At 44.2% G+C, this 26,282-nt stretch overlaps 1 protein-coding gene across 5 annotated transcripts; it reads right to left on the reverse strand.

Annotated features, from left to right (window-relative positions):
- Nucleotides 1-225: 225 nt before the first annotated feature.
- Nucleotides 226-15,537, reverse strand: LOC138854486 (uncharacterized). Of its 5 annotated transcripts, none has more exons than XM_070098065.1 (4): nt 14,986-15,537; nt 9,318-9,511; nt 8,243-8,344; nt 226-1,982 (listed from the first exon to the last, which is right to left on the reverse strand). In XM_070098065.1, the coding sequence occupies exons 2-4, from the start codon at nt 9,402-9,404 to the stop codon at nt 1,833-1,835; spliced, it is 339 nt and encodes a 112-aa protein (XP_069954166.1). In that variant the 5' UTR covers nt 9,405-9,511; nt 14,986-15,537; the 3' UTR covers nt 226-1,832. The 5 variants fall into 5 exon arrangements, with proteins under 5 accessions (XP_069954166.1, XP_069954165.1, XP_069954164.1 ...); XM_070098064.1 differs by having other exon boundaries at nt 9,318-9,568; nt 14,986-15,536; XM_070098063.1 differs by having other exon boundaries at nt 9,318-9,572; nt 14,986-15,536.
- Nucleotides 15,538-26,282: the final 10,745 nt, after the last annotated feature.

Here is a 26,282-nt window from a genome sequence, read left to right on the forward strand (position 1 = left end):
GGCTGATCATCAGCGGTCAAGGAAGAGGAAACGCAATTTTGAAGTGCCAGACAATGAAATTGTGTTGCTACCAAGGCAGAAATGTAAGACAGCTACATACTTCGTCATTCTGGATTCACTGATTACAGAATTGGTGAAAAGAAAAGAAATCTACCAGAATCTCAATGACAAGTTTGGATTTCTGTTCAAAATTACTACTATGCCAGATGCAGAATTGAGAGAAGCTGCATTAAAGTTGTAACAACACCTTTCAGCAGATGTTCAGGACACATTTGTTGAAGAAATAGTTCATTTTTCTGGGTATATGAATCTGATTAAAGCTCCACCTGAAAAATGTGCGCCCTCAGCTGCTTTGAAACATTTAAGAAATGCAGGTATCTCAGAAACCTTCCCTAATGTTGACATAGTGTATCGCCTTTACCTAACACTTTCAGCTTCTAACTGTGAAGGAGAACGTTCATTTTCTGTTTTGAAAAGAGTGAAAAACCAGCTCCGTTCAACAATGAGCCAAGACAAATTGTGTAACCTAGCCTTGTTGACCATTGAGTCTGATCTAACAAGAAATATTGATTTTCAGAATATAATTGATGATTTTGCCAATATGAAATCCAGAAAAAAATTTATTTAAGAAGTGCCTGTGAATATAAACAATTCTTTACTTTCTTGAGTTTATATGATTTGATAGTCTTATGCATGATGCAATGATAACAATAATGGTCATTGATTTATAAAGGGAATAATAGTGCTGTAGTGGTTATGCTGAATATAATAGGTACATGATGTCACTACTTTAATAGCCTAATCTAGTAATACTATGCTGTCTTGAGTTTATTCTCTTTAAAATGCATAATTTAACAAGATAGTTAAAATGGCTGTTGGTAAATGGTTTTGGTTGTCTTGATGCACTTTCCCTATTAAATTTAATCTAAATAGCCAGAATGTATTTAATTAGACCTTAAACAGGCTCACACCGACCCCCACCCCCAAGCTGGAAGGGGTCGCTTCGCTTACCCGTAACTCAAAGGGACCCCGCCAATCTGAATAGCCTAGGGCCCGGAGACTTCTTAATCCGGCCCTGGATACAAACCCACCACCAGTACAATGTGCTCCTCGCTTAACGACCAATTCGCTTACCAACCTACTCTTAAGAACAGAACCCTGTCATTCAGTAAGGAGAGGCTGTATTTGTATTTTTTCCAAATATTGTTAGTTTTTGGTCAGTGTTTATAAAATACACTACATGGCATCTTCTGAAGCTACTGTGGAGATGTTGTCAGGGCCTAGGGACTCAGTAACTCTTTTAATCTTGAATGGAAAGATGTCGCTTGTGCTCATGACTTAAGGTGTTTCACATACATGGACTCTCACAGGTAATTAATTATTGTTTTCCCTCAAAATTTATTCTCCTATTAGCAAAGTTTTCCTTGTTATTCATAAACAGATTGTCATGATTGTTACAGACTATTACAAAACGCATCTGTAATAGTCTTTCCCATTTATGATTTATTTATTTTAAAATACCAACACAAAAAAACATTCAAAATTAAGAATTTTTTTTGTATACAATGTAATGATACTATATTGTTCAATAAGTTCTCTACAATTCTGTTCATTTAGAGTAAACTAGAACATCCTAAGCATTACCAATTGGTAGAAATTTTACTGATGTGTTGCTCTATCAAAAACCATTAATTTATTTTTTCTCTTATTATTTTTAGGCAAGCTTCATGAAACCTCTAGTTTACACTAGTTACCACCTTTGTAACTTACAATAAATAATTAATTGGAATTTGATTATTATTAATAAAAATTCCTAAATGCTGCTCCTCCCCTTAAAGACTCACATAGGGCCTCTTCCACTCAACGTCGGGATCAACACGACTGGAGAAGAAGAGAGATGTATTATCTGCAGGGAAGTCCTCATCGCAGTAATGTTCATCCACTGCCAGGTTGTTCCTAAGGTGCTCTATGGTCTCTGCTTCCTGAAAGGAACACCAGTTATGGACCGACACTCCAGCAGTCTTAGCCTCTTTCCTGGAACCCCTGTCAACTTCAAAACTTGAAGTCTATTATTCATATACCCTAAACCATATCCATAATTTGTTTCAAGTCATAGCTCATGATTTAGAGCAAATTTTGATAAAGGAACAAATCCAAGTGTTCTTTGTATTATGCTGTAGGTGTATCCCTACTGGCCCATGGCAGATGTACTACCTCAGTCATGCCATAAATACTTTGCTATGCCAAATAATAATATTCAGACTGTTCTAATCAAACACAGTGACTGTATATTGCTTGCTGAAATCATGAGATGGCTTAGTAAAGCATCCATGGGCTTAGCATTTTTTCTTTTTATTATATATATAATATAATATAACACTAACACTCACTCACTCACTCACTCACTCACATACACACACACACACACACACACACACACACACACACACACACACACACACACACACACACACACACACACACACACACACACACACACACACACACACACATGCCAGAAACGAGTACACACAGATAAGGAGGGAGGCCCAGCGACAGTACGAAAATGACATAGCATCGAAAGTCAAGTCTGACCCGAAACTGCTGTATAGCCACATTAGGAGGAAGACAACAGTCAAAGACCAGGTGATAAGGCTGAGGAAAGAAGGTGGGGAACTCACAAGAAACGATCAAGAGGTATGTGAGGAGCTCAACATGAGATTTAAGGAAGTATTTACAGTGGAGACAGGAAGGCCTCTCGGGGGACAGACCAGATGGGGACACCAGCAAGGAATATACCAACAAGTGTTGGATGACATGCATACAGATGAGGAGGAGGTGAAGAAACTGCTAAGGGACATCGATACCTCAAAGGCAATGGGACCGGATAACATCTCTCCGTGGGTCCTTAGAGAGGGAGCGGATATGTTGTGTGTGCCACTTACCACAATCTTCAACACGTCCCTGGAAACTGGGCAACTACCTGAGGTATGGAAGACGGCAAATGTAGTTCCCATTTTTAAAAAAGGAGACAGAAAAGAGGCACTAAACTATAGACCTGTGTCACTGACGTGTATAGTATGCAAAGTTATGGAGAAGATTATCAGGAGGAGAGTGGTGGAGCACCTGGAACAGGACAAGAGTATAAACGCCAAACAGCATGGATTCATGGAAGGAAAATCCTGTGTCACAAACCTTCTGGAGTTTTATGATAAAGTAACAGAAGCAAGACATGAGAGAGAGGGGTGGGTTGATTGCATCTTCTTGGACTGCAAGAAGGCCTTTGACACAGTTCCTCACAAGAGATTAGTGCAGAAGCTAGAGGATCAGGCTCATATAACAGGAAGGGTATTGCAATGGATCAGAGAATACCTGACAGGGAGGCAACAACGAGTCATGGTACGTAATGATGCATCACAATGGGCACCTGTGACGAGCGGGGTCCCACAGGGGTCAGTCCTAGGACCAGTGCTATTTTTGGTATATGTGAACGACATGATGGAAGGGTTAGACTCAGAAGTGTCCCTGTTCGCAGACGATGTGAAGTTAATGAGGAGAATTAAATCAGATAAGGACCGGGCAGGACTTCAAAGAGACCTGGACAGACTGGACACCTGGTCCAGCAACTGGCTTCTCGAATTTAATCCCGCCAAATGCAAAGTCATGCCCAGTGTTCATGCCCAGCACATTGATGTTGCCACCCATACACATCTTGAAATGATGTTCTTCAAGCTCTGCATAAACACTAGTACCTCTGTACTAGCATGTGCAATGTACAGACCTCAGTGGCAACATGCAGATCCCATCAACTTCCTAATGGAAAATATTGACTCCCTTCTGCTACAACACAACTGTCAATATATCATAATTGTTGGTGACCTCAACCAGCACCTTATACAGAGGGACTTTGATGACCTTCTTGCAGTGTTTGACATGAGAAACTTTGTTGATTTCCCAACTCACATCTCTGGCTCCTCCCTTGACCCAGTAGCGAGTGATCTGGCAGAAGGCATAGTCACTTGTCAACCCCTCGGCTATGTTGGATCGTCTGACCACAAGGCTGTTTTTACGACACTTAAGATCCCAACAGAACGAGTTGAGGAGTCCACACGCACAACCTGGCTATGGGAAAGAGGTGATTGGCCAGCCCTTCGCTCTGAGCTTGCCACCACCAATTGGAATGCTCTTCTCCAAGGGGATGTTGACAACCAAGTGAAAGCCTTCACTGGACACATCCTTAATCTACAACAAGAACACATTCCTCACCGGCAATATGTGACGAAGCCTACAGATCAGCCTTGGTTTGGCTTTCATTGTAGAGAGGCTGCTACTGCTAAGTACAAAGCATGGCGAAGGTATAAGAGACATCCTACCACCTATAACAGGAACTTGCACAGGCAAGCCTGTAGACATATGGGTGACGTTCAAAAGTGGGCCATTGCTAAATGGGAGGTGGACACTAAAAGAAAGCTAGCATCAGGTAGGGTAGGCTCCAAAACCTGGTGGTCCCTGGTCAAGGACAGACAATGTTATCTGCCTGATGAACTCATTCCACCTCTAAATCGACAGGATGGGACCACCTCTACTAGTAGTCAAGAGAAGGCAGACCTCTTTGCTGAACACTTTGCTACCAAAATGCAAATTCCTGATCCAGCAAGGGACCCTCCTTGGCTAGCTGCAAGAACTGTGTCAAAACTATCAGTGGTGACAATAAGGCAGGAGGAGGTGCATTTCCTTCTTAAATCGCTTGACCAAAAAAAGGCTGTGGGCCCAGACAAGTTGAGCCCAAGATTGCTGAGAAGATGTGCAGACCAGCTAGCAGCACCTCTAACTCGCATCTTTCAGCACTGCCTAGTACAGTGTAAATGGCCCTCTCTATGGAAAGAGACAAATGTAGTCCCTGTTCACAAAAAGAAGAGCAGAGCAGAAATCAGCAACTACAGACCAGTGTCACTCCTGTCAATCACTGGTAAGGTCCTTGAGACAATAATCTCAAGACAAATGACAGAGTTTTTTGACTATCACTCACTACTTTGTGATCGTCAATATGGCTTCGGGAAAGGTTACTCTGCTGCTGATCTGTTGTTAAACCTCTCCACTAAGTGGCACCAGTCACTGGATGAATCCAAAGTCAGCTGTGTGGTAGCATTGGACATGCTGGCGCTTTCGACCGGGTGTGGCACCAGGGCCTCTTAGCAAAACTTCAAGCACTGGGAATTGCAGGCTCTACGCTATGTCTCCTCAGTGATTACCTTCATGGTAGATCTCTAAGGGTAGTTCTCAATGGAACGGAATCAGCAAGACATCCTATTGGGGCAAGCGTTCCACAAGGAAGTGTGCTGGGACCATTGTTATGGAATGTCTACTTCAACGACCTTCTTCATCTCATCCCAGAATCACATGCATATGCAGACGACTGCACACTGACATTCACTTATCCAAGAGAAGAAATGCCAGCTGCTCTAAGCTACATCAATCACCAGCTGAGAGCTATATCAGCTTGGGGAAATAGATGGCAAGTAACATTTGCACCTGAGAAAACGCAAATGATGATCGTCTCTAGGCACCATGATGGTAATGCAGGTGCAGTAGTAAGGATGAATGGGAGGGTGTTGGCACCTGGAGAAGAAGTTGATATCCTTGGGGAGAAATTTGACTCCAAACTAACCATGAAGAACCATGTTGTAAATCTTGCAAACAAGGCAGCCAGGAAGCTTACAGCACTTCGCCGTATCTCGCCTCTACTTGGCAGTAGGGGTTGCAAGATTCTGTACGAGGCACAAGTACGCTCGCACCTTGAGTATGCTCCACTTTCTTGGTGTGCCTGCCCCCCCTCTCATCTGCGACTGCTTGACAGAGTAGAGAACAGAGCAAGACGTCTCATCTCTCGCCTGGACCCATCCTGGATAGATCTGTCATTTCAGCAGAGCCTTCAACATAGGAGGGATGTAGGTGGCCTTACTGTTATGTACAAGGCTAATATTGTCAAAGTACCACACTTGGATCTACTTCGAGGACAGCATGAAACAAGCTTTTATGCCACAAGACGGGCAGAAAACAGCAACTTCACTCTGGCTGTACCCTTCTCCAGAACTTCACTCCATCTGAGATCCTATATACCCAGGATGACTCGAGTATGGAACACATTCGTACTGCATAATGATGTCGAGATAAAGTCAGTTGATCAAATGAAAATGCTCGCCCACAGATGGCTCCAACTTCATCCTGTTCCCTACTTGTATGTCTCATAACAATAAAAATGCTTTCAAATGAGCTGATGTAGGTAACAGCTCTTAGCTTGTCAATAAAGTTAGGAATCCTTAACCTGTAAATAGCTTGTCAATAAAGCTAGGGATCCTTAACCTTGTCAAACCCTGTGTAAAAAAAAAAAAGTCACGAAGATAGGGGAAGGGCAAAGAAGACCGCAAACAGAGTATAGGCTAGGTGGCCAAAGACTGCAAACCTTGCTCAAGGAGAAAGATCTTGGAGTGAGTATAACACCGAGCATGTCTCCGGAAGCACACATCAACCAGGTAACTGCTGCAGCATATGGGTGCCTGGCAAACCTGAGAACAGCGTTCCGATACCTTAATAAGGAATCGTTCAAGACACTGTACACCGCGTACGTCAGGCCCATACTGGAGTATGCAGCACCTGTTTGGAACCCGCACTTGATAAAGCACGTCAAGAAACTAGAGAAAGTGCAAAGGTTTGCGACAAGGTTAGTTCCAGAGCTAAGGGGAATGTCTTATGAAGAAAGGTTAAGGGAAATCGGCCTGACGACACTGGAGGACAGGAGGGTCAGGGGAGACATGATAATGACATAAAATACTGCGCGGAATAGACAAGGTGGACAAAGACAGGATGTTCCAGGGAGGGGACACAGAAACAAGAGGTCACAATTGGAAGTTGAAGACACAGATGAGTCAGAGAGATACTAGGAAGTATTTCTTCAGCCATAGAGTTGTCAGGCAGTGGAATAGCCTAGAAAGTGATGTAGTGGAGGCAGGAACCATACATAGTTTTAAGACGAGGTATAATAAAGCTCATGGAGCAGGGAGAGAGAGGACCCAGAAGCAACCGGTGAAGAGGCAGGGCCAGGAGCTAGGACTCGACCCCTGCAACCACAAATAGGTGAGTACACACACACACACGGGAAAATCTCTCCCCTTCCCACATTCCACAAATCACTTAAACTACAACATAACATTAAGGTGGCCAGGTGTGATGGGGGTGGGAAGTTACACATCCTAAACATCAGATTATATCGCTCTGAAAATACATAGCTATGGAAGAGCTGTTATTACAAAAACTATTATTACTGGCCACCTTTCAGGGAGCAATTATTATTTGCCAATGGTGAAGACAAAGCAGCAGACTCTCGGAGTATTTTTTCAGATTTCAGATTTCAAAATTTTATTCCTGATCTATCCTGGAAAGACTTGTGTTGAATTTATATTTCTACCCCTTATCATAAAGGACCCACGCCTTTCTGAACTTAGCCAGCGTACACCTAAGTATCACACCAAGAATCACCAAAACAACTGCCTCTTGTGAGATGCAGCAGAAATAGAGCCCTCATTTTGGGAGATTAGTTACTTTGCTATCCAAAGGAGGTACATTTATAACACCACATCCAATCTCAGGGACCAGGAGCACATCACCTGTTCCAGGGCAGTGCCAATATACTGTCCCACAAAAAGAGCTGTAAGGGGAAGGGCGGAATTCAGTCACAAGAACTAGTAGAAGACACAAGTGCCTTAACTGCCATATACGAAAAATGGAGCAAAGGAGGTTGGAAACTTCCTTCTTAATTACTCAAAATGCATCACATCCATCACATTCATTTCGCCACATTTAACGTGATTGGAAGTTATGCCTTTCCCAGTGACCACCACCTACGTTACCAGTGGATCAGGATGAGTGCATTATCAGTGGAAACATCGGTTGGTTAATGATGAGAAAACTGGGAAAAAGGTTGAGCGTCTTACTTCATAAATAAATTTAGACAGGAGAAATATTCTCATCATTTAGACTAAAAATGAAAGATACAGAGTTCTTAGGACAATATACACGAAAACAGCGTCCCTTCCAGAGAATAAATCTAAAGTACCATAAGGTAACAGCTTTCGGAGTAAGATCTCACTATTCAGCTCACAATATTCATGACTCCCAGATCCTACTTGCTCAGATCACAAGATACAATGAATCAACCAGGCTAGTTCACCCACATGATACTCACAACAATTCCCAGTCGACCATCGACAAAGTCGGATTCTGGCAGCTCGAAGGCTCCTTCTTCACCAGTCTTTGGTTTCTCTGTGGCTTCGTCAGTCACCGTCACCTAATCCAGCATCAGAAAATAACACTTAGTATGTACATGCAGAGCACATAATTAATGTTTACACACACAAAGGACAAGCAGAACACATGGGAAAATAAGACTTGACCAAGTACACAAAGCACATTTATTTGGGAACTAGAGCTGGGGCGATGAGGTCTGATCTGAGGGTAGAGTAGCTGTAATTACTCTGATAAAGATTTTTTCACCAGCATCATGATCTCACCTTTTCTACCCCTCCAATCCCTGCTAGATTCCTCACCCAGCTCTTTCTTCACCCCTTAATAATAATATATTTATTTCTACAAGTACATGTACAAGGTATACAGGCCTAGCTGACATCATACAGGCCTAACTGACATCAATGACATACTACTATATAGAAAGTTGCTTGTTATACACAGCATTTCGGGCAGATTAGGTCAGTTTTGTCCCAGGGTGTGACCCACAACAGTCGACTAACACCCAGGTATCCATTTTACTGACGGGTGAACATAGATAACAAGTGTATAGAAACACGCCCAATGTTTTTACCCGGGCTGCTATGTATGATAATCTATGTAAATGTATTTGTGTATACCTGAATAAACTTACTTAACGGAACAGGATGGATATTGATAACTTTTCCCCGACCTAGAAGTTAGAATTTCAGAGGGAAGGACCCCAGAGGCCAATAGCAGAAAAGGAAGGAGAGGGGAGGAATGGGGAAAGGACAGCGAAGGGAAAGGAGGAATGGGTAGGGAAGGGGAGATTGGAGAGGGGTGTAATAAGACTGAAGGGTTCAATTCCTCAGACCAAAAGCCTCTTCACTGTGGCAGGGAGCTCAACATAAAGAGGTTAGGGGGTCAAATAGTGCAAAAGGAATGGAAGTTTGACCCAAATTAAAGGGAGCACAGATCCGATTTCCCAGATCAGAAGCTCCCCCTTGCTGACATCAATGAACCTCACTTAGAAAAACCAAAGAGTGAACACTTACCGGAGGCCTGGAGCCAGTTCCGTTGGAAAGTTCTCTGTCATGATCTGGGTGATTAGCAGCACCAGGCCGACTTACCCCGCACCCCATCCTTCCTTTCCCTCTCCTGATAATGGCTATCAATTTCTTGGCTGATGATGTTTGTTTTTATGCTATAGGACTGTGTCGATGCTGTGGTGATGCTGTGATTTCTGTTCCTGAATTCTGGCGTCGTTATTGCATCTTACGTACCATTGCTCGCTTCGCTATTACCACTAACTTATACAATCATTATCATTTTGTATATTTCCATTACGAAATAATAGTCAAATTAGTCAATAAACCTGACAGGGTCATACAGCGTTGCTTCCCTTATGTATTATTACATTAGTGGGAAGCACTAAACCCATAAGGGTCACATTATTATTATAATCATAACCAAGCCTAAACCCTTCGTAAAGGCCACAGCGCCCAGGTAAGTACGAGGTAATAATTCAACACAAAGGAATTCCTTTATATAAACTCTTATTATAATTTTTCAAAACTTTTAAGTATTCATAAGCCTACAGCTGTTTCACCAGTCTTTAGATATTCTGCTTTTCACGTCTAGAGTGTAAACCTATACTTTCATTTCGTATTCCTTGACAAGTGTCAGTTTACTAAGACTCCCAAACTGTTATTCCTCTATTTTCAAATTATATTATTATTACATTCATGGGGAACGCTGAACCTGCAGGGGTCATACACTGCCTGGGGAAATAAATGACATTTAGACTAGACTCGAGAAACTGCAGCACAGGTTTAATTTCTTAAATCATGAGCTCCTCACCAGTATCAAGGGCCTTAATGCTGACGAGGGATCGTCTTTGGATCGAACCTGAATACCTTCAGCTCCTTTGAGTGGACCCCTTTTTAATAACTACAGAAAAATTATAAAATCACCAATTTCTTTAACCTTCATTATTATATTGGCCATCATCTAGGGGAAATGCTAAACCCATAGGGATTATCTTAGCGCACGAGCAGCAGAAGGCAATAAGGTTCGAGCCAAGGAATAAATCAAGAGCCCCTCTCCAGAATAAATTATAACAATCAAAACTAATTGATAAACCAACTATTGTCGTACAGAGCTGTCAATCAGAATCCAAGAACTCCTTCGAAGAGTCAACTAGTTAAACTTCTCCCTCATTTTCCTACAGTATTAATTTTCACTTCCACTTAATTGTAATGAACCATTATACATTGTGCAAGACTGATATATAATACCGACAAGATGAAATTAAGACATGTGCAACATCTGGGTATCTTTATTGTAGACGTTTCGCCATCCAGTGGCTTTATCAATACAAATTCTAGGACATAGCTTGAAGACAGTAGGACTATATACAGAAGATGAGGTAATCAGTCCCTCAACCTAGGAGTAGGTGCGAAGAGCACCATAGTCGTGGAGAATCTCCACGACTATAGGCTGTTACTGCTGGCCGCACGCAAGCTGACGTACGAACCACAGCCCGGTTGGTCAGGTACTGACTTTAGGTGCCTTCTTGAAGACAGCCAGGGGTCTATTGGTAATCCCCCTTATGTATGCTGGGAGGCAATTGAACAGTCTTGGGCCCCAGACACTTATTGTCTTATATCTCAGTGTACCTGTGGCGCCCCTGCTTTTCATCAGGGGATTATTATAATAAAAAAGAAGCGCTAAGCCACAAGGACTTTTCATCAGGGGAATGTTGCATCTCCTGCCAAATCTTTTGCTTTCATAGGGAGTGATTTTCTTGTGCAGGTTTGGTACCAATCCCTCCAGGACCTTACAAGTGTATATTATCATGTATCTCTCTCGCCTGCGTTCGAGGGAATGCAGACCAAGGATCTTCAACCGTTCCTAGTAGCTTTGGTGCCTTATCGTATGTGTGTGTGCCGTGAAAGCTCTTTGTACACTCTCCAGGTCTGCAATGTCGCCAGCCTTGAAGGGAGCCGTTAGTGTACAGCAGTATTCCAGCCTAGAAAGCAAAAGCGATTTGAAGAGAATCATCATGGGCTTGGCATCCCTAGTTTTGAAGGTTCTCATTATCCATCCTATCATTTTCCTAGTGGATGAGGTAGATACATCGTTGTAGGCTTTGAAGGCGAGATCCTCTAACATTATCACTCCCAGGTCCTTTACATTACTTTTCCGCTCTATTGTATGGTTAGAATTTGTTGTATACCGTGACACATTTTTAATTTCTTCAAGTTTCTCATATCTGAGTAGTTGAAATTTCTCCTCGTTGAACTTCATATTGTTTTGAGTGGCCCATTCGAAGATTTGGTTGATGTCCGCTTGGAGTCTCGCGGTGTTTTCGATGGAGGTCATTGCCATGGTAATCCGGGTGTCATCCGCAAAGGAAGACAGAGAGCTATGGCTTACATCTCTAAGTCAGAAATGGGGATGAGGAACAGAATGGGAGCGAGTACTGTGCCTTGTGGAACAGGGCTTTTTACCGTGGCTGCCTGTACTTTATTCTGTTTACTATTACTCTTTGTGCTCTATTTGTCAGGAAGTTGTAGATCCATGTACCAACTTTTCCCGCTATTCCTTTATCACGCATTTTGTGTGCTATTACACCATGGTCACACGTGTCAAAAGCTTTTGCAAAGTCTGGGTATACTACATTTGTATTTTATCTTCTACAGCATCCAGGACCTTGTCATAGTGGTCCAGTAACTGGGACAGGCAGGAGCAACCTGCTCTAAATCCGTGTTGCCCTGGGTTGTGTAACTGATGGGTATCTAGGTGGTTGGCGATCTTGCTTCTTAGAAAGATCTCAAAGATTTTTATGATATGGGATGTCAGTACTATCGGTCTGTAGTTCTTTGCAATTGGTTTACTGCCACATTTGTGGAGTGGGGCTATGTCTGTTATTTTTTAGTGTGTGTGTGGGATGACCCCAGTGTCCATGCTCCCTCTCCATAAAATGCTGAAGGCATGCGATAGGGGCTTCTTGCAATTCTTGATGAACACGGAGTTCCACGAGTCTGGGCCTAGGGCAGAGTGCATGGGCATGTCATTAATTACCTCTTCAAAGTCTTGTCATCTTTTGACTACCCCACACAGGATTTTCATGGATGTTAGACTAACCACTTACACTTTACTTCTTCCCCACCCTCCCTGCGAATTCAGGCTTCATTTACTGCTGCCTGCCCAGCTCACTTACGCCTTACATGTACTCGTGGCTCGTTCTTTGGGACCGGGGATAGCTCCCCGGCACGACCGAGACGCTGGGTGTTTTATCACCTGCTGCCTCTGTTCACCTAGCACTAAGTATGTACCTGAGTGTTAGTCGACTGTTGTGGGTTGCATCCTAGGGGAGATCAAAAGGCCCCAATGAAAATAATACGGGCCCTGAATATTAAAGGACCCCAATGAAAATAATACGGGCCCTGAATATTAAAGGACCCCAATGAAAATAATACGGGCCCTGAATATTAAAGGACCCCAATGAAAATAAGACGGGCACTAGCTTCAATGGATTATCTTGGGTTACTAACCTTCCGGGTTAAAAATCCGAAATCCTTATTTTTAACGAACTAATCACCGTGCCCACTAGTCTCGCTCACCCACCACCACCTTTACCCACTCGCTGCTCTCATATGCCCCACCCATCGTATTTTTTTTTTCTTTTGCGAGCGATAATGTATATATTGTCAGTCACCATGACCCAATCCTTCCCTTTATTTTAACAAATGATTCTAATAATCAACCAGATTTTAAAGAGGTGGACCGGTAAGCCAGCGGAAGGCCTCGGTCAGATGACCAAAAATTCCAGCTGTGGATCATCACCTTAGACCCGCGTCAGGAAACACTTGTCCTGTTTCCTGACAAGCCTTACCTAACTTGATCCTTCGTTTGCGGTAACTGTACTACAACCGAATTACATGCTATATTTAGTGTAGGGCTTACCAACCTTTTCTATGCCACGCACTCCTGGGAATTAATCATAGGGGGGGGGGGCGCTAAACCCGTAGGATTATACAGCGCATGCTGGGGAAAAGAGGTATTCAGGCTCAATGCAGGGAACCTGAGCACAGATCCATTTCCCTAGATCAAGAGCCCCTCACCAGCATCAAGGAACCTCCTTGAGGGGACACCCCCCTAGGAAATGTTTGATTAATGTTGCACTCCCTACAAAAGTAATATTACATTTGAAATTGAAGTCCGAGTTCTAATTTTTGAATCACAAATTGACCCAAATACATTACTGCGGGTGAACAAATTGATCTCGAGAACTAATTATAAACATGGGGAAACCTAAACCAGTAGGATTATACAGCAGTCAAAAACTAAGTCTTTAATTCTGTGCATATAACGAAAATCTAAAGTGATCAATTAGAAGTTATTGGTAAAATAAATGGAATTGTACTTTACATTAGAAGTCTTTCTTACACCCCTTGAAATACCCTCTGACATCCCTGGGGGTGGGTGTACCCCAGGTTGGGAACCCATGATTTAAAGGGTCATACAATACTTGGAGATTATTATAATCATAACTAAGCGCTAAACCCACAAGCAGCGCTCGGGGAAAGAAGATGTAATCAAAGTTACTTAAATACATACATTTGTATTTGGATTTTCATGCCCAAGATTTTTAGTAATTTTTAAGTCAATTTTTACGATTCCCTTCAAATCATTTCTCTGTGGGCTGGAATATTGTTGTACACTAACGGCGCCTTTCAAGGCAGGTTAAACTGCCGACCTGGAGAATGTATAGAGAACCTTTACGGCACAAACAAGTACAATAAAACACCAAAATACTGGGAACGGTTGAGGTTCCTTGACTTGTATTCTCTGGAATGCAGGCGAGAAGATGCATGATAATATACACTTGGAAAATTCTAGAGGGATTTGTACCAAATTTGCACACGAAAATCACTCCCTACGATAGCAAAAGACTCAGCAGGCGGTGCAACATGCCCCTCACCAGTGAAAAGCAGGGGCGCCACAACACTAAGTGCCAGGGGCCCAAGACTGTTCAACTGCCTCCCAGCATTCATAAGGGGATTACCAATAGACCCCTGGCTGTCTTCAAGAAGGTGCTGGACAGGCACCTCAAGTCAGTACCTGACCAGCCAGGCCGTGGTTCGTACGTCTGGTTGCGTGCGGCCAACAGTAACAGCCTGGTTGATCAGACCCTGATCCACCACGAGGCCTGGTACAGACCGGGCCGCGGGGGCATTGACCCCCGAAACCCTCTCCAGGTATACTCAAAACTTATTTCTAAGTATTTTTATTTTAATCAGGTAAAGCTCTAAATTCGGAGGTTATATAGCACCTGGCGAATGCGAATTTTTCATCCTTTATTCAAGGAGGGGGAGCAAAAGTTCAATTCCTTGATCAAGCTTCAACCCCCTTCACCAAGCTTCCTCCTTCACCAAGCCTCCTCCCCTTCACCAAGCTTCCTCCTTCACCAAGCCTCCTCCCCTTCACCAAGCTTCCTCCACCCCTTCACCAACATCATGGGACCCTTCTCGAGGTATTTTGGTAAACCACATTTTAGTTAGTCTTGTTGTAACACGAACGAAAACAATTGTATCTTACACAAACATTTTAAATACCAACCCCGACACTGTCTCAATATTTCATTAACACATTTTTTTCAATTCTGTACTAATTTAATTATCTAACAGCGTGTGATAACAGGTAACTCTGACACACCCTTTATCCTTTTCTTGTTCATCTAAATTTAATTTTTCCAGGGTAGAAGCGAGTGCAGTAAGTGTATGTGCACCACCCATTACACTCGAGAAGTGACTGAATTCGTCCTTACTGAGAACCACCACTACCATTCTCCCTTACAAACCCCCTCCTCCCCCCTACGCTCTCACCCTCCCTCCAACCCTCATAACCCAACTAATGCCTAAACTCCTTATTAATTATTGCAATACAAAACATTCTTGTTCTTTTTCTAATACAAAATTCTTGGGCTTCACTGTACATATCTGCCTTATGTTGATAATGATCCTTATCTTCAAGTTTATGACAATATTAATTAACTGGCAATGTTTAGCATGTGGCCGACTCATAGTTGCATCATACACGTTGAAATATATTTTTTTATATTTTATTTGGGGAAGCGCTGAACCCACAGGGATCATATAGCGCTTGGTGGATGATAAGTATTCAGGTTGGAACCTAGGAAAGGTCAATGGATTAAGTTCTGGCCGGCATCAAGGAACTTCCCTTGAACGGTGGGGCATAAGAGGTAAGCATGTTTGATACAAGAACGGCCAGTAGTTTCCATTCATTTCATCACGACCCTTCACAAGCATCATTATTACATTCTGGGGGGGAGGGGGGTGCGCTAAACACGTAGAGGCCATGGAACGCCTAGGGGAATGGAGCCAATTAGATTCGATCCAAGAAATGGGAGGTCACATGTAATTCCTTCAATAAAAAAGGCCCTCGCCAGCATCCAGGAAGAATATACTATTTTAAATTGCTAGGTACAGTATTAATTTTATTTACAGGGAATCGCTGACCCCGTATGAGTCATACAGTGCCTCGGAAGTTGAAGGCAATTAGTTTTAACCTAAGGAACCAGGAAAAGTGGAGAGCAAAGACAAGGGAATGAAGGCACCTCCCTAGAGGGGTGGAAGGTATGCATTGTCGGTACATGGCATCGAGCGCGGCGCGGCGCTGCGCCTGACACTCCTCCAAACTGGCTTACTCAGTCTTCACACTTGCTACTAATCAATCTTCAACATAGCACTGCCAGCTGAGCTTTGTACCAAGGCAACTTACTCTTCATATTAATAATATTTTATTACACATTGGAAAACGTTAAACACGTATTTTCATTTTAATCCGGGGAGAAGAGCTAAACCCGAATTTATTTTAATAAAGGGAAGCACTAAACCCGTAAGGATCTTGTAGCGAACGGGGACTGGGAGGCGCTCAGGTTTGATCCAAGGGGATGGAGCTTGAGTCCGGTGTTCTGGACCAAGCTTCTCTCACTAGCATCGCCTCCCTCGAGGGAATTTGGTGCTCTATACACACGGTGCTGGAAAGAAAAATAACGTTTATAGTCAGAGTTAATGGAGTGAATTGTACAATACTGCCCTAAATGGTAACCCAGAAAAGGAACAATGAAATTATCACTAGCAAAAAAAATTTTTGTTTCCAATCTCTTAAGGTTGCCACCGAGCAGGGCTCAAAGACGGCAATTCTCGACGCAGATGAGCCACAGACGTAGTAATTATTTTATTAGTCCCGAAGTATTAAGCGGAATAGTATAGACGAAGAGGAAATGGAGGTAACTACCTTACACAGTACTTATTATAACCAGGGTTAAGAGTTAACTCCTTAAGTTAAACAGCACATGAGGAATGGGAGATAACCACATTGTAACCAATAAAGAATATTATAACGTGCCAAATAACCCCTCTTCCCTCACATACCATCAACACGACAACATTTGTATTTGCAAATATACTATACAATATTAAACAATACGAAGTTCAACGATGAGAAATTTCAATTACTCCGATATGGTAAACATGAGGAAATTAAAACTTCATCAGAGTACAAAACAAATTCCTTCCACAAAATAGAGTGGAAAACCAACGTCAAAGACCTGGGAGTGATCATGTCAGAGGATCTCACCTTCAAGGCCATAACATTGTATCAATCGCATCTGCTAGAAAAATGACAGGATGGATAATGAGAACCTTTAAAACTAGAGATGCCAAGCCCATGATGACATTCTTCAGGTCGCTTGTTCTATCTAGGCTGGAATATTGCTGCACGCTAACAGCACGTTACAAGGCAGGTGAAATTGCTGACCTAGAAAATGTATAGAGAACCTTCACGGCGCGCATAACGGAGATAAAACACCTCAATTACTGGGAGCGCTTGAAGTTCCTGAACCTGTATTCCCGGGAGAGATACACGATTATATACACCTGGAAAATCCTAGAGGGACTAGTACCGAACTTGCACACGAAAATCACTCACAACGAAAGCAAAAGACTCGGGAGACGATGCAATATCCCCCCAATGAAAAGCAGGGGTGTCACTAGCACGTTAAGAGACAATACAATAAGTGTCAGGGGCCCGAGACTGTTAAACTGCCTCCCAGCATACATAAGGGGCATTACCAATAGACCCCTGGCAGTCTTCAAGCTGGCACTGGACAAGCGCCTAAAGTCGGTACCTGACCAGCCGGGCTGTGGCTCGTACGTTGGATTGCGTGCAGTCAGCAGTAACAGCCTGGTTGATCAGGCTCTGATCCACCAGGAGGCCTGGTCACAGACCGGGCCGCGGAGGCGTTGACCCCCGGAACTCTCTCTAGGTAAACTCCAGGTAATACAAGGTCTAAAGCCATCAACAAACATTAAAAGGCTTTCCGACAGCGGGCTGCTCATAGTCAAATGTAATATTTACGGCTTTCACTGAAACCCACACAAAGGACCATCTTGACAACCAAATATGGATAACAGAGTATAACTTATTCAGACGCGACAGAAAGAACAATGTGGAGGGGCGGCCTGTATGTCCCTGAGTCACTCATTTGCTCGGAATTACTAAACACCACAAATGAGATAGCTGAAGTTTTGGCAGTAAAGACTGAGAACCAAAATCTTGTCAATGTGGCTGTAAAAAGCCTCCTGATGCAACTTCCCAACAATTCCAGGAACCGCTCTTGAAAACTGACCACTGTCTAGAAAATCTCCCAACTCCTGCCCCAAACATCTTACTGCTGGGTGATTTCAACTTAGACACCTAAAATGGAGGAATGTAGCAAATAATATTTAAGCAGAGAACCCCAGGAAGCAGCTCACACACACACAAGAGCTATTAAATCTCTTGACCTCATCTTCACTAATAATTATGATCTGGTACGAAATATAACAGTATCAAAGACAATACAGTTAGATAACAACAAACATGTATGCAAAGGGCTCCTGAGCAGCAAAATGAGATCAGTTACGAAGGTGCTTTCATCAAATTCAACTTCAATGAGAGAAGCATACACTGGGATCAGATTAACCATGTCCTAAATGAAACATGATGGGAATATATCCTAACAACACGGATCTGAACCACTGCCTAGAGAAAATTAACTCTGTGGCACTTGAGGTAAGGTCTCGGCACATTCCGCTAAGAAAAAAAAGAGATGTAAACTGGAAAGAGGTCAGTATATCTAAAATACGTAAGGAGGCACTGGCCAGAGAAATAGAAAATATCGAACTTAAGCTTAACGGCCCCTTTCAAAGCAGGCGAAATTGCATACCTGGAGAATATACAGAAAACTTTCACGGCACGTATAACTACGATAAAACACCTAAATTACTGGAAACGATTGAAGTCCCTTGATTTGTATTCCTTGGAACGCAGACGAGAAAAATACATGATAATATACATTTGGAAAATCCTAGAGGGATTAGTACCAAATTTGCACACGAAAATTACTCTTTACGAAAGCAAAAAACTGGGCAGGAGATGCAACATCCCCCCAATGAAAAGCAGGGGTACCACGAATACACTAAGAGACAACACAATAAGTGTCAGGGGTCCCAAGACTGCTCAACTGCCCCCCAGCATACATATAGGGGATTACAAATAGACCCCTGGTTGTCTTCAAGACAGAGCTGGATAAGCACCTAAAGTCAGTACCTGATCAGCCGGGCTTTGGTTCGTACGTTGGTTTACGTGCGGCCAGCAGTAACAGCCTGTTTGATCAGACCCTTATCCACCACGAGGCCTGGTCACAGACCGGACCGCAGGGAAGTTGATCCCCGAAACCCTCTCCAATTATACTCCAGGTAGGTAATCATACAGGAGGCGAGGAAACAGGAAGAACTTAAAGCCATAAATTAAATTTAAAAAAAAAATTCTTATGGCAAATCTAGGGCAAAAACTACATCCAGTATTGGACTCCTGCTTAAACAAGCTCGGACTTATACAGCTGACAACAAAGAAATGAGTGAGATACTGAAGTCTTAATATGACTCTATCGTTTAGTGAGCCGTTAATCAGACTAAGGGTCGACATCTCTAAATGAATTTTTATGACCGAGACTCAAAATTTGGTTAATTCAAGAATTTCTGACAATCCTAACAACACAGGACTTTGAAAAAATAAATGACATGCCCATGCACCCTGCCCCAGGCCCAGACTCGTGAAACTCCATGTTCATCAAGATGTGCAAAAGCCCCTTTCACGTGCACTATTCTATGGAGAAGAAGCATGGACACAGGGGCCATCCCAGTCACTAAAAATAACAGCTGTAGCCCCACTCCAAAAGGGTGGCAGTAGAGCAGTTGCAAAGAATTACAGACCGACTGCACCAACGTCCCACATCATAAAAATCTAAGAAGCAAGATCGCTAACCACTTGGATATCTATCAGTCGCACAACCCAGGGCAGCATGGGTTTCAAGTAGGTCATGCCTGCCTCTCACAGCTACTGGATCACTAGTCTTGGATACACTGGAGAACAATTAAAATGCAGATGTAATATACACAGACTCTGTGAAAGCCATCGACAAGTGCGATTATGGCGTAATAGTACACAAAATGAGTGATAAAGGAATAATAGGAAAACTTGGTAGCTTGATCTAAAACTTCCTAACAAACAGAGCACAAAGAGTAACAGTAAAGAGAGTAAAGTCAAAGGAGGCTACAAATGTAAAGGACCTAGGAATGGTAATGTTAAAAAATCTCACTTTCAAGGATCACAACAATGTATCTACCACATCTGCTAGGAAAATGATATGATTAGTGTACAGCAATATTCCAGCCTAGAGAGGACACACGATTTGAAGAGAATCATCACTGTCTTTGCATCCCTTGTTTTGAGAAAATTCAAAACAAGGGATGCAAAGACAATGATGATTCTCTTCAAATCGTGCGTCCTCTCTAGGCTGGAATATTGCTGTACACTAACTTCCCCTTTCAAGGCAGGCAAAACTGTAGCCCTGGAGAATATAGAGAACGTTCACTGCAGATATAAGTGCCATAAAGCACCTAAATTACTGGGAACGGCTTAAGGCCGTTGAACTGTACTCCTTGAAACGCAGGTGAGAAAGATACATGATAATATACACTTGGAAAATCTTACGAGGGACTAGTCCCAAATCTACACACGGAAATCACTCCTTATGAAAGCAAAAGACTCAGCAGACGGTGCAACATCCCCACACTGAAAAGCAGGGGCTCTATGAGTACGCTAAGAGACAACACAAGACGTGACGTGGTTTGACAGAAAAGAATTTGTTGTAGACCAACTCGGACCACGATGTTGCCAGGGGTTGCAGAGTTGCTGGGGGAGCATTGAAATACAGTCAGAGAAAGGAATATCCCTGGGAAAGCAGGATGTCATGAACGGTTGACCAGGCGACCTAGTCTGCTTGTTCAGTGCCCTGAACATGTGTACCCAGGCACCCAGTTCTATACGAAGGTCGATGGGATGAGGAGAGTTGAATTTCTGGATAGCATGTAGCACTCTGGGAGTTAGAAACACCCTAAATGAGGAAGTGAACGTGGTTAAAATACTGAAAAGAAAGACCCTCTGCAGCCAAATGAGAGGGAAAAGATTTAAAAGGACAACGAGAGGATAGAAAACAGTAAAGTGGTAGACACCATATTTACAAAACATTATGCTAAGTCTGTAAGGGTGGTAAATAATAGACTGAGGCGGCAGATACAAAGACAGTACATTCTTCACCCCAGTTCTTCTCACATTCATAGGAATCACTAAACGCACAGGGGTCATACAGGAAGAATCATCACCAATTCGTTGGATGAAGAGCACCACCAGACCTTCACACACTTAAGGTATTGACAACCAAATTTTATTTACTGCACAAATTCACAACAAATAGTTACCGTACCAGATAACTGGAAGCTTAATGAGACACACTGGAAGCTTAATGAGAAATTCACGCTAGAAGCTTAATGTTTTGGTTGTGTGAGTTAGTGGTGTGGTGGTTGTGTGCGGTATTAGCATGGTAGTGTGGTGGTAGTGTTGGGTATCAGTAGTGTGGTGGTATTGTTGGCTATCAGTAGTGTGGTGGTAGTGTTGGGTATCAGTAGTGTGGTGGTAGTGTTGGGTATCAGTAGTGTGGTGGTAGTGTTGGGTATCAGTAGTGTGGTGGTATTGTTGGGTATCAGTAGTGTGGTGGTATTGTTGGGTATCAGTAGTGTGGTGGTAGTGTTGGGTATCAGTAGTGTGGTGGTAGTGTTGGGTATCAGTAGTGTGGTGGTAGTGTTGGGTATCAGTAGTGTGGTGGTATTGTTGAGTATCAGTAGTGTGGTGGTAGTGTTGGTGTGGTGGTAGTATCAGTAGTGTGGTGGTAGTGTTGGGTATCAGTAGTGTGGTGGTAGTGTTGGGTATCAGTAGTGTGGTGGTATTGTTGGGTATCAGTAGTGTGGTGGTAGTGTATCAGGTGTGGTGGTATGTCAGTAGTGTGGTGGTAGTGTATCAGGTGTGGTAGTGTGGTGGTAGTGTGGGGTGGTAGTGTAAGGTGTCAGTAGTGTGATGGTAGTGTAAGGTGTCAGTAGTGTCGGATGGTAGTGTAAGGTGTCAGTAGTGTGATTGTAGTGTGTGGGGGTAGTGTAAGGTTTCAGGAGTGTGGTGGTAGTGTAAGGTGTCAGTAGTGTGGTGGTAGTGTAAGGTGTCAGTAGTGTGGTGGTAGTGTGGGGTGGTAGTGTAAGGTGTCAGTAGTGTGGTGGTAGTGTGGGGTGGTAGTGTAAGGTGTCAGTAGTGTGGTGGTAGTGTGGGTTGGTAGTGTAAGGTGTCAGTAGTGTGGTGGTAGTGTGGGGTGGTAGTGTAAGGTGTCAGTAGTGTGGTGGTAGTGTGGGGTGGTAGTGTAAGGTGTCAGTAGTGTGGTGGTAGTGTGGGGTGGTAGTATAAGGTGTCAGTAGTGTGGTGGTAGTGTGGGGTGGTAGTGTAAGGTGTCAGTAGTGTGGTGGTAGTGTAAGGTGTCAGTAGTGTGGTGGTAGTGTGGGGTGGTAGTGTAAGGTGTCAGTAGTGTGGTGGTAGTGTGGGGTGGTAGTGTAAGGTGTCAGTGTGGTGGTAGTGTGGGGGGGTAGTGTGGTGGTAGTGTGGTGTCAGTAGTGTAGTGTAAGGTGTCAGTAGTGTGGTGGTAGTGTGGGGTGGTAGTGTGTAAGGTGTCAGTAGTGTGGTGGTAGTGTGGGGTGGTAGTGTAAGGTGTCAGTAGTGTGGTGGTAGTGTGGTGTCAGTAGTAGTGTAAGGTGTCAGTAGTGTGGTGGTAGTGTGGGGTAGTGTGGGGTGTGTAGTGTAAGGTGTCAGTAGTGTGGTGGTAGTGTGGGGGTAGTGTAGGTGTCAGTAAGGTGTCAGTAGTGTGGTGGTAGTGTAGTGTGGTGGTAGTGTAAGGTGTCAGTAGTGTGGTGGTAGTGTCGGGTGGTAGGTGTCAGTAGTGTGGTGGTAGTGTGGGGTGGTAGTGTAAGGTGTCAGTAGTGTGGTGGTAGTAGTGTAGGGTGTCAGTAGTGTGGTGGTAGTGTAAGGTGTCAGTAGTGTGGTGGTAGTGTGAGGTGGTAGTGTAAGGTGTCAGTAGTGTGGTGGTAGTGTGGGGTGTCAGTAGTGTGGTGGTAGTGTAAGGTGTCAGTAGTGTGGTGGTAGTGTGGGGTGGTAGTGTAAGGTGTCAGTAGTGTGGTGGTAGTGTGGGGTGGTAGTGTAAGGTGTCAGTAGTGTGGGGTGGTAGTGTAAGGTGTCAGTAGTGTGGTGGTAGTGTAAGGTGTCAGTAGTGTGGGGTGGTAGTGTAAGGTGTCAGTAGTGTGGTGGTAGTGTGGGGTGGTAGTGTAAGGTGTAGAAGTGTGGGGTGGTAGTGTAAGGTGTCAGTAGTGTGGTGGTAGTGTAAGGTGTCAGTAGTGTAAGGTGTCAGTAGTGTGATGGTAGTAGTGTGGTGGTAGTGTAAGGTGTCAGTAGTGAGGTGGTAGTGTAAGGTGTCAGTAGTGTGGTGGTAGTGTGGGGTGGTAGTGTCAGTAGTGTGTGGTAGTGTGGGGTGGTAGTGTAAGGTGTCAGTAGTGTGGTGGTAGTGTGGGGTGGTAGTGTAAGGTGTCAGTAGTGTGGTGGTAGTGTAGTGTAAGGTGTCAGTAGTGTGGCGGTAGTGTGGGGTGGTAGTGTAAGGTGTCAGTAGTGTGGTGGAAGTGTGGGGTGGTAGTGTAAGGTGTCAGTAGTGTGGGGTAGTGTGGGGTGGTAGTGTAAGGTGTCAGTAGTGTGGTGGTAGTGTGGGGTGGTAGTGTAAGGTGTCAGTAGTGTGGTGGTAGTGTAAGGTGTCAGTAGTGTGGTGGTAGTGTAAGGTGTCAGTGTGTAGTGTAGTGTGGGGTGGTAGTGTAAGGTGTCAGTAGTGTGGTGGTAGTGTGGTGTCAGGTGTGTAGTGTAAGGTGTCAGTAGTGTGGTGGTAGTGTGGGGTGGTAGTGTAAGGTGTCAGTAGTGTGGTGGTAGTGTGGGGTGGTAGTGTAAGGTGTCAGAAGTGTAAGGTGTCAGTAGTGTGGTGGTAGTGTAAGGTGTCAGTAGTGTGGTGGTAGTGTAAGGTGGTAGTAGTGTAGTGTGGTAGTGTCGGATGGTAGTGTAAGGTGTCAGTAGTGTGGTGGTAGTGTGGGGTGGTAGTGTAAGGTGTCAGTAGTGTGGTGGTAGTGTGGGGTGGTAGTGTAAGGTGTCAGTAGTGTGGTGGTAGTGTAAGGTGTCAGTAGTGTGGTGGTAGTGTGGGGTGGTAGTGCAAGGTGTCAGTAGTGTGGTGGTAGTGTGGGGTGATAGTGTAAGGTGTCAGTAGTGTGGTGGAAGTGTAGTGTGATGGTAGTGTGGTGGTAGTGTAAGGTGTCAGTAGTGTGGTGGTAGTGTGGGGTGGTAGTGTAAGGTGTCAGTAGTGTGGTGGTAGTGTGGGGTGGTAGTGTAAGGTGTCAGTAGTGTGGTGGTAGTGTGGGGTGGTAGTGTAAGGTGTCAGTAGTGTGGTGGTAGTGTAAGTGTGGAGTAGTGTGGTGGTAGTGTAAGGTGTCAGTAGTGTGGTGGTAGTGTGGTGTCAGGTGGTAGTGTAAGGTGTCAGTAGTGTGGTGGTAGTGTAGTGTAAGGTGTCAGTAGTGTGGTGGTAGTGTGGTAAGGTGTCAGTAGTGTGGTAGTGTAAGGTGTCAGTAGTGTGGTGGTAGTGTGGTGGTAGTGTAAGGTGTCAGTAGTGTGGTGGTAGTGTAAGGTGTCAGTAGTGTGGTGGTAGTGTGGGGTGGTAGTGTAAGGTGTCAGTAGTGTGGTGGTAGTGTGGGGTGGTAGTGTAAGGTGTCAGTAGTGTGGTGGTAGTGTGGGGTGGTAGTGTAAGGTGTCAGTAGTGTGGTGGTAGTGTGGGGTGGTAATGTGTCAGTAGTGTGGTGGTAGTGTGGGATGGTAGTGTAAGGTGTCAGTAGTGTGGTGGTAGTGTGGGGTGGTAGTGTAAGGTGTCAGTAGTGTGGTGGTAGTGTGGGGTGGTAGTGTAAGGTGTCAGTAGTGTGGGGTGGTAGTGTAAGGTGTCAGTAGTGTGGTGGTAGTGTGGGGTGGTAGTGTAAGGTGTCAGTAGTGTGGTGGTAGTGTGGGGTGGTAGTGTAAGGTGTCAGTAGTGTGGTGGTAGTGTAAGGTGTCAGTAGTGTGGTGGTAGTGTGGGGTGGTAGTGTAAGGTGTCAGTAGTGTGGTGGTAGTGTGGGGTGGTAGTGTAAGGTGTCAGTAGTGTGGTGGTAGTGTGGGGTGGTAGTGTAAGGTGTCAGTAGTGTGGTGGTAGTGTGGGGTGGTAGTGTAAGGTGTCAGTAGTGTGGTGGTAGTGTAAGGTGTCAGTAGTGTGGTGGTAGTGTGGGGTGGTAGTGTAAGGTGTCAGTAGTAGTGTGGTGGTAGTGTGGTGTAGTGTGTGGTGGTAGTGTAAGGTGTCAGTAGTGTGGTGGTAGTGTAGTGTAAGGTGTCAGTAGTGTGGTTGTAGTGTAAGGTGTCAGTAGTGTGGTGGTAGTGTAAGGTGTCAGTAGTGTGGTGGTAGTGTAAGGTGTCAGTAGTGTGGTGGTAGTGTAAGGTGTCAGTAGTGTGGTGGTAGTGTAAGGTGTCAGTAGTGTGGTGGTAGTGTAAGGTGTCAGTAGTGTGGTGGTAGTGTAAGGTGTCAGTAGTGTGGTGGTAGTGTAAGGTGTCAGTAGTGTGGTGGTAGTGTGGGGTGGTAGTGTAAGGTGTCAGTAGTGTGGTGGTAGTGTAAGGTGTCAGTAGTGTGGTGGTAGTGTAAGGTGTCAGTAGTGTAAGGTGTCAGTAGTGTGGTGGGAGTGTGGGGTGGGAGTGTAGGGTGTCAGTAGTGTGGTGGTAGTGTAAGGTGGTAGTGTAAGGTGTAGTGTGTGGTGGTAGTAGTGTGGGATAGGTAGTGTAAGGTGTCATGAGTGTGGTGGTAGTGTAAGGTGTCAGTAGTGTGGTGGTAGTGTAAGGTGTCAGTAGTGTGGTGGTAGTGTGGGGTAGTGTAGTGTAAGGTGTCAGTAGTGTGGTGGTAGTGTGGGGTAGGTAGTGTAAGGTGTCAGTAGTGTGGTGGTAGTGTAAGGTGTCAGTAGTGTAGTGTAAGGTGTCAGTAGTGTGGTGATAGTGTGGGGTGGTAGTGTAAGGTGTCAGTAGTGTGAAGGTAGTGTAAGGTGTCAGTAGTGTGAAGGTAGTGTAAGGTGTCAGTAGTGTGATTGTGTAGGTGTGTAGTGTGGTGGTAGTGTAAGGTGGTAGTCGTGTGGTGGTAGTGTAAGGTGTCAGTAGTGTGGTGGTAGTGTAAGGTGTCAGTAGTGTGGTGGTAGTGTAAGGTGTCAGTAGTGTGGTGGTAGTGTAAGGTGTCAGTAGTGTGGTGGTAGTGTGGGGTGGTAGTGTAAGGTGTCAGTAGTGTGGTGGTAGTGTAAGGTGTCAGTAGTGTGATTGTAGTGTGTGGTGGTAGTGTAAGGTTTCAGTAGTGTGGTGGTAGTGTAAGGTGTCAGTAGTGTAAGGTGTCAGTAGTGTGGTGGTAGTGTGGGGTGGTAGTGTAAGGTGTC

Source organism: Cherax quadricarinatus, chromosome 61 (genome assembly GCF_038502225.1).
Source record: "Cherax quadricarinatus isolate ZL_2023a chromosome 61, ASM3850222v1, whole genome shotgun sequence".
NCBI classification, from domain to species: Eukaryota; Metazoa; Arthropoda; class Malacostraca; order Decapoda; family Parastacidae; genus Cherax; species Cherax quadricarinatus.

Bases quoted from the DNA above. Each gene is read 5' to 3' on its own strand.
- LOC138854486 (XM_070098065.1), bottom strand. From the start codon at position 9,404: ATGGGGTGCGGGGTAAGTCGGCCTGGTGCTGCTAATCACCCAGATCAT. The intron at 8,345-9,317 runs GTAAGTGTTCAC...ATGCTGGATTAG, and splicing joins GAACTGGCTCCAGGCCTCCG to GTGACGGTGACTGACGAAGC. The intron at 1,983-8,242 runs GTGAGTATCATG...TGTTCCTTTCAG, and splicing joins ATGGTCGACTGGGAATTGTT to GAAGCAGAGACCATAGAGCA.